Here is a 13,467-nt window from a genome sequence, read left to right as displayed (position 1 = left end):
TGGGTTAAAGGAAAAGAATGGTGATCATACTTTGCATTTACCTTGTGATATGCAGTTTACAAAGCTTTGCCACTCAGTCAGGGGTCACTGGAGGAACTGGTGCAGAATTTGGAAAAAAAGGATGAATTCCATTTTAGCCATATTATGTTTTAAGTGCCACAGGAAATAAATGCCTATCTGGTAGTCAGAAATGCAGCCCTGGAGCTAAGGAGAGAGATTTGCGATAGAGATGTCGATTTGGAATCACTGTAATACCTTTGCTGGCTGAAGCGGTGGGAATGAATGGGTGAGCTCCCCAGGGGACAGCAGAGTGATGAAGTCAAGGGGAGAAGCTCATTATTAAATGTCTACATTTTAGGAGATGAAGACAAAGAAAAATGGGCAGAGGAGTATACATTTTACCGGGATCAGAGATAGAGACAAGGCAAGAAGACTGCGTTATTAGCATTTTAAAATTTCCTCTTTCATTTCTTCCTTAATGTAAGCTGGTTCTTTTCACGACAAAACACTCCCCCCGCGCTACACCTCTTTTTGCACGAATCTTTCTCCAGGACCTTAAAAGGGTTTACTGAGCACTTCCCGCGAGCCAAGTATTTGGGGTTCCAGATCCTGGGATTTTGTCCTGACACTGCCTCCTCGTTTTAACACCCTTGCCTCCTTCTGCAGTGCCAGTTTCCAGGAAGCTGAAGCACAGGAAAGGCCTACAGAAAACAAAAGGCACAGTTTCACGAAACACCAAAACCAACCAACCCACAAAACACAACTGTCAGGGGTCTATATCCAGCCCCTACCGCCTTTCCCCAACGCCCCCAGCCCCGCCCCTCGGCCCCACCTCCTCCCGCCCCTCGGCCCCACCTCCTCCCCGCCCCCTCGGTCCCACCTCCTCCGCGTCCCCTCGGTCCCACCTCCTCCCCGCCCCCTCGGTCCCACCTCCTCCGCGCCCCCTCGGTCCCACCTCCTCCGCGCCCCCTCGGTCCCACCTCCTCCCCGCCCCCTCGGTCCCACCTCCTCCCAACCCCCTCGACCCTCACCCCCTCCCCGCCCCCTCCGCCCCCTCCGCCCCACCTACGCCCCACCCATACTCCCGTAGGCCCCGCCCTCTGCCCCACCTCCTCCCCGCCCCTCGGCCCCACCCATCCTCCCCGCAGGCCCCGCCACTCGACCGCACCCACCAGGGCCCCGCCCCTTGGCTACCCCCACCCACCCACCCACTGGCCCCGCTCCTCGGCTACACCCACCCTCCTGCAGGCCCCGCCCGTCTTCCCCACCCCGCCCATCTACCCACCCCGCCCCTTGCCCCCACACGTTCTCTATGCAGGCCCCCGTCCCTCTGCCCCACCCTGTTCTCGTCACCGGCCCCGCCCCCATTTGCCGGCGCCCTTCCTCTTCGCTTCCCCGTTGCTCCTGCTTTCGCTCTTCGTTTACGACTCCGTTGGGCTCCGCCCCTCCCAGAGAGGCCTCCATAGCGCAGGTTCGTGGGTTCTCGCGGACCTTTTTCCGTGTAGCTGTCTCCTTCTTCCCGGCATTCCTGTTTCCGTTTTCTAACAGCCCTCTGGATTTTCCACCACTGAGACACTTTGCGCTCAGGACTTTAGTGACGTCATCTTTCTGCGGCGCGCGGACACCCGCCGGTGGAAGAAGAAACAGCTCCGCGGCCCTTCGCTTCTTTCGCTGGGCTGCTGCTCCTTCAGCATCATGGCGCCGTCGCTGTGGAAGGGGCTGGTGGGCATCGGTCTCTTTGCCCTAGCCCACGCCGCCTTTTCCGCTGCGCAGCGTAAGTGCCTGGGGCACAGGGACCGCTTCGGTGTGGAACCCTAGGGGCGGTGTGTGGGCGCACTTCTAAGGGACCATCGGATCGAGTGTCAGATTAATGGTCCTTTGAGACCTTACAGTTTGGGGTGACTAAGAAAATCAGTGCAGGAGTTCCCAGTGGAAGGTTCGGAGTTTGAATTTGGAGAGAGTGTGGCACCTGAAATTGCAGGAAGGTTGGAAGGAGGTGTCTGGGAGAGGGTTCAGAATAGGAGTCTCCAGGAATCCAGGACAAGTGATGTCAGATCCAGCATGGGGCACATCAGGCACAGTTGTGAGATTGAGGACTCTGGTTGCTCATGGTCCCACGACAACCAAGTGGACAACATCTTGGGCACTCTTGGGCTGTCCAGGCAGAGACTGAGTAGTTAAGTGACCGATTGCCTCAGGGAGGCACTGTAGTACAGGAGAAAGAGCACTGGACTGGGAGTCTAAAGGACTGGTTGTTAAAAACTTGCATTACCGCTACATCTGTGTGACGTTGGGCAAAAGATTTGTGCTACACTGCGTTATGAAATTCAGTTTTGGGTCGCTGGTTGAAATTGCGCTGTGGTTAGGTGCTAGAGATACAGTGATGCCCTGAGCCAGTTCAAAGTCTAAAGGAAAACAAGTGGACCAAGAAGTAGTTACAATAAAGTGATATGCTAAAAGTATATAAGGATGCATGGAAGCAGGGACAGTCATATTTGGGGGAACTGGGAGGTTAAGGAAAGTATCCTAGATCCTTGCTACTTACAGTGTGGTCAACAAACCAGCATCATGAGCACCACCTGGCAGGTAATTAGAAGACACTCAGGCCAGACCTGTTCAATCAGAATCTGGGTTTTAATAAGATCCCAGGGTGATTTGTATGCGCATTAGTTTGAGAAACACTGTCCTAGAAGAGATTAGGATACACTGGAGTACTGTGTCATTTTCTACAGTAAGCTTTAACTGTAGAATTATATGATTGTGGGGCGAGAAGGGCCCTTGGAGTTCACTGAAGTCCAACCCCTTCATTTTACAGATGAGGAAATTCCTGGTTAAAGGTAGTGTTAGAAGCAGGCGAGGCTTCATGCAAACTAGCAAGCTAGCTAGGAATTGAACCAGATAGGAGTTTAGTCAAAATCGATTTTTGGTATTGGTTTGATGTTTCTTTTACACTTGTCTTTATGACAAACCTGTAGGTTAAAACTTAAGAAATGTCTGTAAACACATTCTCCTTCAAGAGTCAATACACATGCACTCAAAAACAGTTTGAATTATTTAGTCCAAAGTACGTTATTAAATAGGGATTGTCCTAGGTTCATCTAGAATTAAGATTTTTGTATTTTATGTTTTGGGTGATGAGAATGCCTTGTGGATTTGCCACTGCAGTGAGACCACTTTATATATAATGCTCATGTTAGGGAGAGAGTACTATGTAACTTTAAGTGTGTCATGTCAGACTGTAGCAACAGATGGCACAATGTGGCGCTGTGGCATGCTCATCTTTGCTGTAATGAACTTTGTTATAGTAGGGCACCAGTCATTTTCTGTATCTTGTTTAATCCTCACCTCACATTATTCTCATTTTACTGTTGTGGAAATTCAGGTAATGAAAAAAAATAGATACTGTATTTCTTTGATTCTAAGACACCCCCCATTTTAACACTCTGAACTTGAGATATGTATTATGATCACTGAGGGCTTCTTTAATTAAATGAAATTATAGTAAATTGAAGAGCTGGCACTGATTTAGGCTTACCAGTTTCCAAATCCTGATCCTTTTCTTTTATCCCTTGCTGCCTCCTGAGGTTAAGGCAGCAGCAGCGGAATTATAATTAACTAGTAGAGGCAGAAATTGATTTCATGGAATTCCTGTTCCACTACTGCCCCAGCGTATCCTCTCAGGAGAAGCATTTCCATACCAGTATTATTTTGTCCATACTGTGTGGTGGTGGTGCTATTTCAGAGTTGAGATTTTCTGTAGACTTTACTTTTTAAATAATTGTGATTTATTTGGCGAGTTAGTGAAAGCAACAGTTTTGAGAAGTTTCTAGTATTTCTATAATAATGAAAGAAAAATTATACTAAGGTATTTCTGCCTCATACTTGCTCACTTGTCACTCTTACCCATTTTATAAGGTGACAAAGCAGGTCATGATGAAAATAAAATAGTTGACTAAGATAGGGCTGACTACCTTAGAAGATAGAAGGTTTTGAGGAATCCAGGATTAGCATTACTTTATGTAGCATATAAGTCAGCCACTTCTTTTTTTTAATTTAATTTTATTATTATTATACTTTAAGTTTTAGGGTACATGTGCACAATGTGCAGTTAGTTACATATGTATACATGTGCCATGCTGGTGTGCTGCACATAAGTCAGCCACTTCTTTGGTATATTGATTTGCGTCATTTTAAGAAAGAAAAATGAACTACAATTTACTTAATGGTATGCTTCTGGTTTATAGATCGTTCTTACATGCGATTAACAGAAAAAGAAGATGAATCACTGCCAATAGATGTAAGTTGGTCATTTATATTCCGTTACATGTATGTTTAAAATTAGCCACATAGCTTGTAATAATTTTTTTTTTTAACTGGTTTTTCGTAAAATTTTCCGGACATGAAATAACATCTGATCTCCACTTTTCTTTTCTTTTCTCTTTTGAGACGGAGTCTCACTCTGTCACCCAGGCTGGAGTGCAGTGGCGTGATCTCAGCTCACTACAAGCTCCGCCTCCCAGGTTCACACCATTCTCTTGCCACAGCCTCCCGAGTAGCTGGGACTACAGGTGCCCACCACCATGCCCGGCTAATTTTTTGTATTTTTAGTAGAGACAGGGTTTCACCGTGTTAGCCAGGATGTTCTCGATCTCCTGACCTCGTGATCCGCCCACCTTGGCCTCCCAAAGTGCTGGGATTACAGGCGTGAGCCACCGCGCCTGGCCTGTGATCTCCACTTTTCATCACTCATAAAGCTCAAAGATTTGGAAAGGTTTCTCTATTTGGTTTCTAGAGCTGTAGTCGAAATAGTCTTTCTCGAAGATGCTCTGTCCATAGTATGGGATGGACTTCAAAAGTTGATTATTTAGCTTTATTTCTTAGAAAAGTTCATTTTTATGTAAAGGAAATAAAGCCAACAGTACATTGTTTAGGGACATACATAGGTGGTAAAATGAAAGTAGTTTTAGTTTTTTTTCTTTTTTTTTTGAGACAATGTTTTGCTCTTGTTGCCCAGGCTGGAATGCAGTGACGCGATCTGGACTCATCGCAACCTCTGCCTCCCAGGTTCAAGCAATTCTCCTTCCTCAGCCTCCCAAGTAGCTGGAATTATAGGCGCCCACCACCACGCCCAGCTATTTTTTTTGTATTTTTAGTAGAGACAGGGTTTCCCCGTGTTGGCCAGGCTAGTCTCAAACTCCTGACCTCAGGTGATCCACTGCCTCAGCCTCCAAAAGTGCTGGGATTACAGGTGTGAGCCACAGCGCCCGACCAGGAAAGTGTTTTTTAAAACTAAAATGATAAGTATTCCAGCATCACTCACAATTTTTATCTTTACTAGACTTGAAATTACACAAGTAGTAAGTTCTTTGTAACAGAGTCAAACAGTAAAAACTAAAACTGACCCTACACAATTATAAAAACACCAACAACAGAAAACCTGGCCCCATTCCTTGGCAGTTCCACTTCTACTCCCAACAGTTTGGAGTATAGCAGTAGTTCAATCTTCTTCCTATACACAAACAACATTATGTATGTGTAGTTTTACCTAATCCAAACATGTATTATTTTTTTCTTTAAAAAGTTATACATGTGTATATATGTATAGTTTTATAATTAACTTTTTTATTACTTAACAACTTCAATCTTATTTTCATGACAGCTCATATAGATTCTTGTTAAAAAGTGCCTGTGACTGTGTTGTATAAAACAAGTCTTCTGGCCAGGCATGGTGGCTCACGCCTGTGATCCCAGCACTTTGGAAGGCCAAGGCAGGCAGACCACGAGGTCAGGAGATCAAGACCATCCTGGCTAACGCGGTGAAACCCCGTCTCTACTAAAAACACAAAAAATTAGCTGGGCATGGTGGTGGGCGCCTTAATCCCAGATACTCGGGAGGCCAAGGCAGGAGGATCACTTGAACCCGGGAGGCAAAGGTTGCAGTGAGCCGAGATCATGCCACTGCACTCCAACCTGGGTGACAGAGCGAGACTCCATCTCAAAAACAAAAACCAAGTGTTCTTGGTAGACTGGTGGTGGGAATGTAAATTGGTATTGTATATGATGTTAGATTTTAATTTAAACAGGAAAATAGATTGTGGCTAATTTTGACTTTGTCTGTAATTAAATATATGATTGATGAGGCTATTAACTCCTCCTATCACCTTTTTTTTTGTGGTAGATACACACACACACACACACACATTTATGTCTATTTTAAAGAACTTTTTTCTATAATCAACATGCCCGTAATCCCATCTTGGTTAAAATAAAACATTCTGCGTTTTTGCTTGCTCAACCTCTTTGGAAAGCAGTTGATATTACTCAATAAAATTGAACATATGCATACTCTACACTCAGTGTTTCCATGTATGAACTGGGCGACATGCATATGAATATTCATGTTGATTGTGAAAGTAACAGGAAACAACCCACATATCCAATAACAACAGCAGAATGGATAAATTGTGGTATTTTCATATCATGAAATATGAAGCACAGTGAAAATTGACCGAGCGTGGTGGCTCATGCCTGTAATCCCAGCACTTTGGGAGGCTGAGGCAGGCAGATCACCTGAGGTCAGAGTTTGAAACCAGCCTGGCCAACATGGTGAAACCCCATCTCTACTAAAAATACAAAAATCGGTTGGGTGCAGTGGCGGGCGCCTGTAATCCTAGCTACTTGGGGGCTGAGGCACAAGAATCGCTTGAACCTGGGAGGCCGAGGTTGCAGTGAGCCGAGATTGCACCACTGCACTCCAGCCTGGGTGACAGAGCAAGACTCCATCTCAAAAAAAGAAAAAAACACACACACAAACACAATGACATAATGTTGAGCGAGGAAAGCTAGACACAAAAGAATACATTTGAGTCCATTTAAATAAAGTTCAGTATGGGCAAAAGTAAGGCATATATGTTTTAGAGATTCGTATATATTTGATAGCTGGTAAAATTATCAAGAAAAACAAGAAACTGAGTAATATACAATTCAGGACCATAGTTAACTTTGAGAGGGAAGGTAAAGGATATAATCTGAGAGGGACATGTGGAACTTGAAAGGTACTAGGAATGATCTATTTCTTAAGCTGGGTGGTGGGTACATGGTCTTTTAATTGCTTTATACTGTGTACATATGCTTTCTGCACTCTATGATATGTAACAATAATACTGGCTGGGCGTGGTGGCTCACGCCTGTAATCCCAGCACTTTGGGAGGCCGTGGCGGGCGGATCACCTGAGGTCAGGAGTTCGAGACCAGCCTGACCAACATGGAGAAACCCCGTCTCTACTAAAAATACGTAATTAGCCTGGCATGGTGGCACATGCCTGTAATCTACTCAGGAGGCTGAAACAGGAGAATTGCTTGAACCCGGGAGGTGGAGGTTGCAGTGAGCCAAGATTGCACCATTGCACTCCAGCCTGGATAACAAGAGGGAAACTCCGTCTCAAAAACAAAAAGCAAAAAACAACAACAACAAAAAAACAAAAACAATAATACCTTAAAAATTCTTAGTTGCTCTTGGAAGCAGGTAATATTTGATCATTGAGTTCTGAGTGGCTCAGTACCATTCAGTACTCAGTGATTTTGCTTATTTGAACACTAGATTTATTTATTGAAGCATCAGAGATATTTTTGCAGCCAATCCACAGAATTTATAGATTGTATTGCGTCTGAATCCCAGTCATTTCAAGTGAGCATTGTCTCCCTGAAGGTGGCCGTGAGAGGACTACCTGTTAGAGGCAATAAAGAGGTAGAGAGAAAATTGTAAATATTTATAATAATGTTTGTGTTATTTAGTAATCTCAATCTTTATACTCACAGATAGTTCTTCAGACACTTCTGGCCTTTGCAGTTACCTGTTACGGTATAGTTCATATTGCAGGAGAGTTTAAAGACATGGATGCCACTTCAGAACTGAAAAATAAGTAAGTCTTTCTCTTTTCATAGGCATTGCATTTCATAGAGGTTTGCTGTGTTCACATAGTTTTAAAAAGTACGTTTTCTGGTACATAAAAGTTGGTTTTGTTTCTGCATTTTGATTACGCAGTTTGTATGAATAATAAGGTAAAAACATTGAGGCAGTATTTGATACTGTAAGAAAATGGAAGATAATGCCAGATTATTAACAGTAGAATCAAAAAAATATGTTGCTTAAAATTATTGGTTGGTTGTATGGATGAAAATAGATATATAGAAAAATAATGCCTCAGAATTTTTAACCTTTCTCCTTCCATTCCTTCCTTGCTCCCTTCCTTCCCCACCCCCTTCCCCCTTTCTCTCCTTCCATCCCTCTCTTCCTACTATCCTCTTTCTATCCTCTTGTCCCAGCTTAGTCTTCGGAAGAGTAAGTGGTTTTCGGTTTCCCCTCTCACTTGAACCTAGTCTGTGAGATAAGCTCTGCTCCCAGGCCCTTTTCTACTACTGGATTAAAAGTATATTTGTTATTCTGCTTTCTTTTTTTTTCTCCTGGACTACTTCTAAGCTATTTTCATGAGCTGTGTTTGCTTTTATTTTTCATATTTTTACTTTCTAAAATCATCCTTTAGCTTTGTTCAGTTCCATCTCTGGACTTTACCCACCTTCTTGATCCTGGACATGATACCCCTTTACAATATTTTCTTAGAAGGAGTCACAGTAAACATTTATGTGTTAGAGGAAAGTCATATCCCCCTTTTACTTTCAGTTCATTATGTACATTTTATTTATTTTTCTTTCTTTCTTTCTTTATGGAGACAGAGTCCCTATCAACCAGGCTGGAGTGCAGTGGCATGATTTTGGCTAACTGCAACCTCTGCCTCCTAAGTTCAAGTGATTCTCCTGCCTCAGCCTCCTGAGTAGCTGGGATTAACAGGCACCTGCCGCCACGCCCGGCTAATTTTTGTATTTTTAGTAGAGACGGGGTTTCACCATGTTGGCCAGGATGGTCTCTAACTCCTGACCTCAAGTGATCCACCCGCCTTGGGTTCCCAAAGTTCTGGGATTACAGATGTGAGCCACCACGCCCCACCCAATATGTACATTTTAAGGAGTTACATATCAGGCCTCCTTTTTTGTATGGGGGTATGCTTGAATGTTTAGGTGGGCTGACTGAGATTTGAGCTTTTATGAAAGGAAGAGTTCTCCTATCCTTTCCAGGAAAATAATATTGAAAAACAAAAACCATAAAGGACACACACCAAGGTGTTTGTGAACTCTTAGACTACATATCTCTCACTGGAAAAGTAGAAAGGATACTTTACTGTCATCACTGCTTGCTCTTACAAAGAGTCTACAAAGAATCACAGGCAAGGGGCCAGGAAAGAAAGAAGTAAAACAATGTCATTAAGTAGGTGGTAGAAAAATATGTGTTTGGACAGTAGCAGGTACAGAGGGCCAAAAGGAATTTTTTGTTGTACTTGAAAGATTCTTGGAAAACAGATCTGTGAAACGATCATATGGCTTGAATAATGAGGGCCAAATGAGAATAATCAAAGCTGTAATCTATGTGCTGCTTTTTTAAAAAGACTATTCGGCATGCGTTACTGTTAGATTTACAGGGGAGATTAACAGTTGAGCTAGTATTTGTGTTGTTATTCATAGGCATTCTGGAAGGAATGGCTGGATAAAAAAAATATATTAGAAGCCGGGCATCGTGGCTCATACCTGTAATCTCAGCTCTTTGGGAGGCTGAGGTAGGAGAATTGCTTGATCCCAGGAGTCTGAGACCACCTGGGCAACATTGGGAGACCCTGTCTCTACAAAAAATAATAATAAAAGAAAGCCATGTGTGGTGGTGCGCATCTGTAGTGCCAGCACTTGGGGGGCTGAGATGAGAGGGTCGCTTGAGTCCAGGAGTTTGAGGCTGCAGTGAGCTATGATTGTGCTACTGCACTCCAGCCTGGGCAACAGAATGAGACCCTATCTCTATTTTTTTTAAAAAGAAGAAATTTGAGAGCTTTATGCTGCTTTTCCAGGTTTCTTATTTTCTTTATATAGGAGAAGAGATACAGTATAATTATTATTTATAGTCTGATTTCATGTATTAATACTTGTTAAAAAATATAACCCACAGTAAATTGATAATTCATTAGAAGCCTACTTATTTTCAAGTAGGGTTTTATAAAGGTTTATCTAAAATTGATGCTTTTTTCTTCTTTCAAGGACATTTGATACGTTAAGGAATCACCCATCCTTTTATGTATTTAATCATCGTGGTCGAGTACTTTTCCGGCCTTCGGATACAGCAAATTCTTCAAACCAAGATGCATTGTCCTCTAACACATCATTGAAGTTACGAAAACTCGAATCACTGCGTCGTTAAGATTTTTACAAATTATAATAATAGGACAGGACACAGAGCTGGAATATTGGAGTTTGGGGTATAAAACACTCCTCCCTGCCCCCATTAGTATTTATATTGATCTTTCAGACCTACTTTAGAAAAAAACCATGGCCCTTGTTTATATACTGTTAATCCAATCATTAATGCAGTGTAAGTTATATGTGAAATGAGTCTTTGGTATTTCATATAGGAATTATTTTTTTTCATTTAAAACAAATCCACATCTTTTGTAAAAGCCACTGTTTGAACACATTTCCTTGAAAAATGTTGATGGTTTTTGTGATTATTTATTTTTTTAGATTTCTTTTCTTTTGCACTACAATTTTTGGAATCCTTTTGGAAATACTGTGTGACTGCTGCATTTTGCAGCATGAATTATGGTAAAATGGCCTTCAATTCTTAACAAATGGACTTCCCTAATGAGACCAAAATGTTGATTTAACAGTTTTTCTTGTGTCCCCTAAAAAGTGGCCCTGCTTCAGAAGTACTTGCCAGTTTTTAATTTATTTGTGACTTTTCACCCTACCCTGCTCCCATATACCTTCTACCATCAGCTGTCTTGTTTCATCATTTCTCTGAGATTCTGTGTGCAGTGAGCAATTTTTGTGTCAGAAATTCTTTGTCAACAAATATATGTAACAAGCTCAACTTGCTGTAAAGCTACTTGTGTTCTCTTCATTTGTCTGTAAAAATTTCCCTAATTGATTATATAGTGTAAGAATAGTTGAAGACTAGTTGAAGACCTTTTGTGATTTCATTATCATGCCTATGCAGAAGAAAAATCATTGAGGAAAATTGTCATTAGCCAGTTTAACTGATTCAAACTCTGTTTATTTCATACTAAACTAGTGAATAAGTGAAATAAAAGAAACTCGTCATTAATCTAAAGACAGAGTTCAAAGGAATTGGGCCAAATATACTCTCAGTATTTGGAACTAATGTTTTTAAGGTTTTTAGAAAAATCAGGTCATTTAAGAAATTGTTTTGTAGTTTCTGATTTATAGCAGGCTTCAAGTTTTCCATCTTCACGGTTTGTTGCTGAAAGTGAGGATGAGGATACAGAGTTGATATTTTTAGAAACAGTAATTTTACTTTTAAGGAAATTGGCTAGCTCTTTGAGCTAGAGAGCTGTAGGAAGCTCAACATTTCTTTGTAGAGAACGTTGCTTTTTTTGGATTGTACAGGTATAAAAGCATTGCTTTTGTTGAATTGTATAGGTGTAAAAAGGGAATAACTGTATGCAGGTTTGAAAAGGAAATGTGCTTTAGGTATGAGTCATAAGATGCCATTGTACTTGTAGGCATTTTATTTTCCGTTAGAAATGAACATCAGCTCTTCTTCTCTTCTGACTGGTAACACATAGCCCCAAAGCATGAGATTATTTTTCATTGGGTTTTTATTGTTGTTTAGTTTTGGTTTGTTACGCCAGCCCAGTCTGTCTGCGGAACGCTGACTCTGCTCTCTAATGAGAACAAAGTTAGAAATCTGCCGATAACCTAAAATAATTTAGAAATGAACTAAAAATGTGAAATCAGGGGTTAAAGTGATGATGATAAAATAGCATGCAAGAAACAAGCTCCTTCCATCAGACTTGGCTACTGTTTTCTTCTGGTATGATTTGGTTTGGAAGAGCCTCTTGTTTCCTTCTCTTTGGGGTATGTCTTCCTTTCTTAATATGTTTGTAACATTATTGAGATATAATTCACATACCTTACAATTCACTTATTTTAAGGGTACAATTCAGTGGTTTTTAGTGTATTCACAAAGTTGTGTAACCGTGACCACAGTCAATTTTAGAACATTTCGTTACCCCAGAAAGAAACCCTGTACCCTTGAGCAGTCACCTCTCATTTTCTCCCAGTGCCCACCCCGTCCCCGAGCCCCTGGCAACCACTAATCTATTTCTCTCTCTGTAGATTTGCTTATTCTGGTCATTTCATATAAATGGAATTCTACAATATTTGGTCTTTTGGGACTGGCTTCCCAAATGTGATTTTCTATATGGAGTGAGAAAATTCTTCTCATCTTGAGAACGCTTATTGCTGTGAAAGGGAGTGGTTGGTAAAATCAATAGATTTCAGACAGGAGGGCCAGATACCTAACAGGTTTTTCTCCGTGAATCTTATGCTGAATAGTTTTTCCTCATAACCAAGCATTTATGATATATTACTACTTATAATACTGTGGCTAGTCTCTAGAATGGATGTTGAAATCTTTGCCTCCTCAGTCGGGAAGAGTCCTGCTAAAAATCAGGCTAAAAATCAGGCCAAAAATCAGGCCAAATGACTTGGCAAATAATTGACAAAGTGGTTTTCAGGTGTGTCTATCTTTGCTAGCAGCTTGTATACCTCAGGCCAGGTGAGCTCCCCAAATTTCTTTTTTCATTTACTCCAGTGAGTTTCTGCTGTCTTTTTAAAGTATGTACCATAGGACTTAAAGGTGATTTGGATGCGTTGTAACACTGCTAAATGTACTAAGTACAGAATTTTATTTACAGTATTGTGAGACAGTCAGTTATTACCTAGGGTAGTTCAAAAATATGATGTGAGCTAGTTAAGCCTTTACTTGACTGATTTCAGTGATATTCAGAAGTGTGTACCAATCAAGGCTCTTTAAAATACGGAACGACTCACTTAATAACCAGGGAACCGGCCAAATACTGTGCAGCCGCAGAATATGCATATCAGTGAATTGGAGGTGATTATTCTCTGTAACTCCCTAATGATTGTTTTCTAAGCATTGTGGCTTCTCAGTGGCTTGACAGCATCTTCCTGGTTTTATGTGGCCTGTTTACATGATGTATTGAATAATGTTGTTTGTTGTGAGTATCAATGCCTGTAACACCAAACTAAACACATGTTTTTGGGATATGTTTCCAATCTTTAAATGACCTTGCCCTGTCCAATAAATAAATGATTGTCTCACCCTGTTTTTGGTAGTGTTTTTTGGGCTTTTTTTTTTTGGACTTTTAATCTCATTTCTTCTGCTTTTCTGTCCCCAGAAAAATGTAAGAGCTAATTTTATGACTGTATTTTTCTACTGTGATGCTGTTTTACTAAATTCAATGGATAATTTAATTGTACATATAAAATTTTACTGCAGTTTTATGTTTTTAATAGTCAAAATAGAATGTATAATCTTGATGATGTT

General features: G+C 41.4%; 1 protein-coding gene across 1 annotated transcript; it reads left to right on the top strand.

Moving 5' to 3' along the window:
* Nucleotides 1-1,347: 1,347 nt before the first annotated feature.
* MMGT1 (membrane magnesium transporter 1) lies at nt 1,348-13,244 on the top strand. Its single transcript, XM_054471839.2, has 4 exons — nt 1,348-1,774; nt 4,245-4,297; nt 7,818-7,921; nt 10,137-13,244. The coding sequence occupies exons 1-4, from the start codon at nt 1,696-1,698 to the stop codon at nt 10,294-10,296; spliced, it is 396 nt and encodes a 131-aa protein (XP_054327814.1). The 5' UTR covers nt 1,348-1,695; the 3' UTR covers nt 10,297-13,244.
* The last annotated feature ends 223 nt before the right edge of the window (nt 13,245-13,467 follow it).

Source organism: Pongo pygmaeus, chromosome X (genome assembly GCF_028885625.2).
Source record: "Pongo pygmaeus isolate AG05252 chromosome X, NHGRI_mPonPyg2-v2.0_pri, whole genome shotgun sequence".
Classification (NCBI taxonomy): Eukaryota; Metazoa; Chordata; class Mammalia; order Primates; family Hominidae; genus Pongo; species Pongo pygmaeus.
This window is presented reverse-complemented; position numbering and strand designations above follow the sequence as displayed.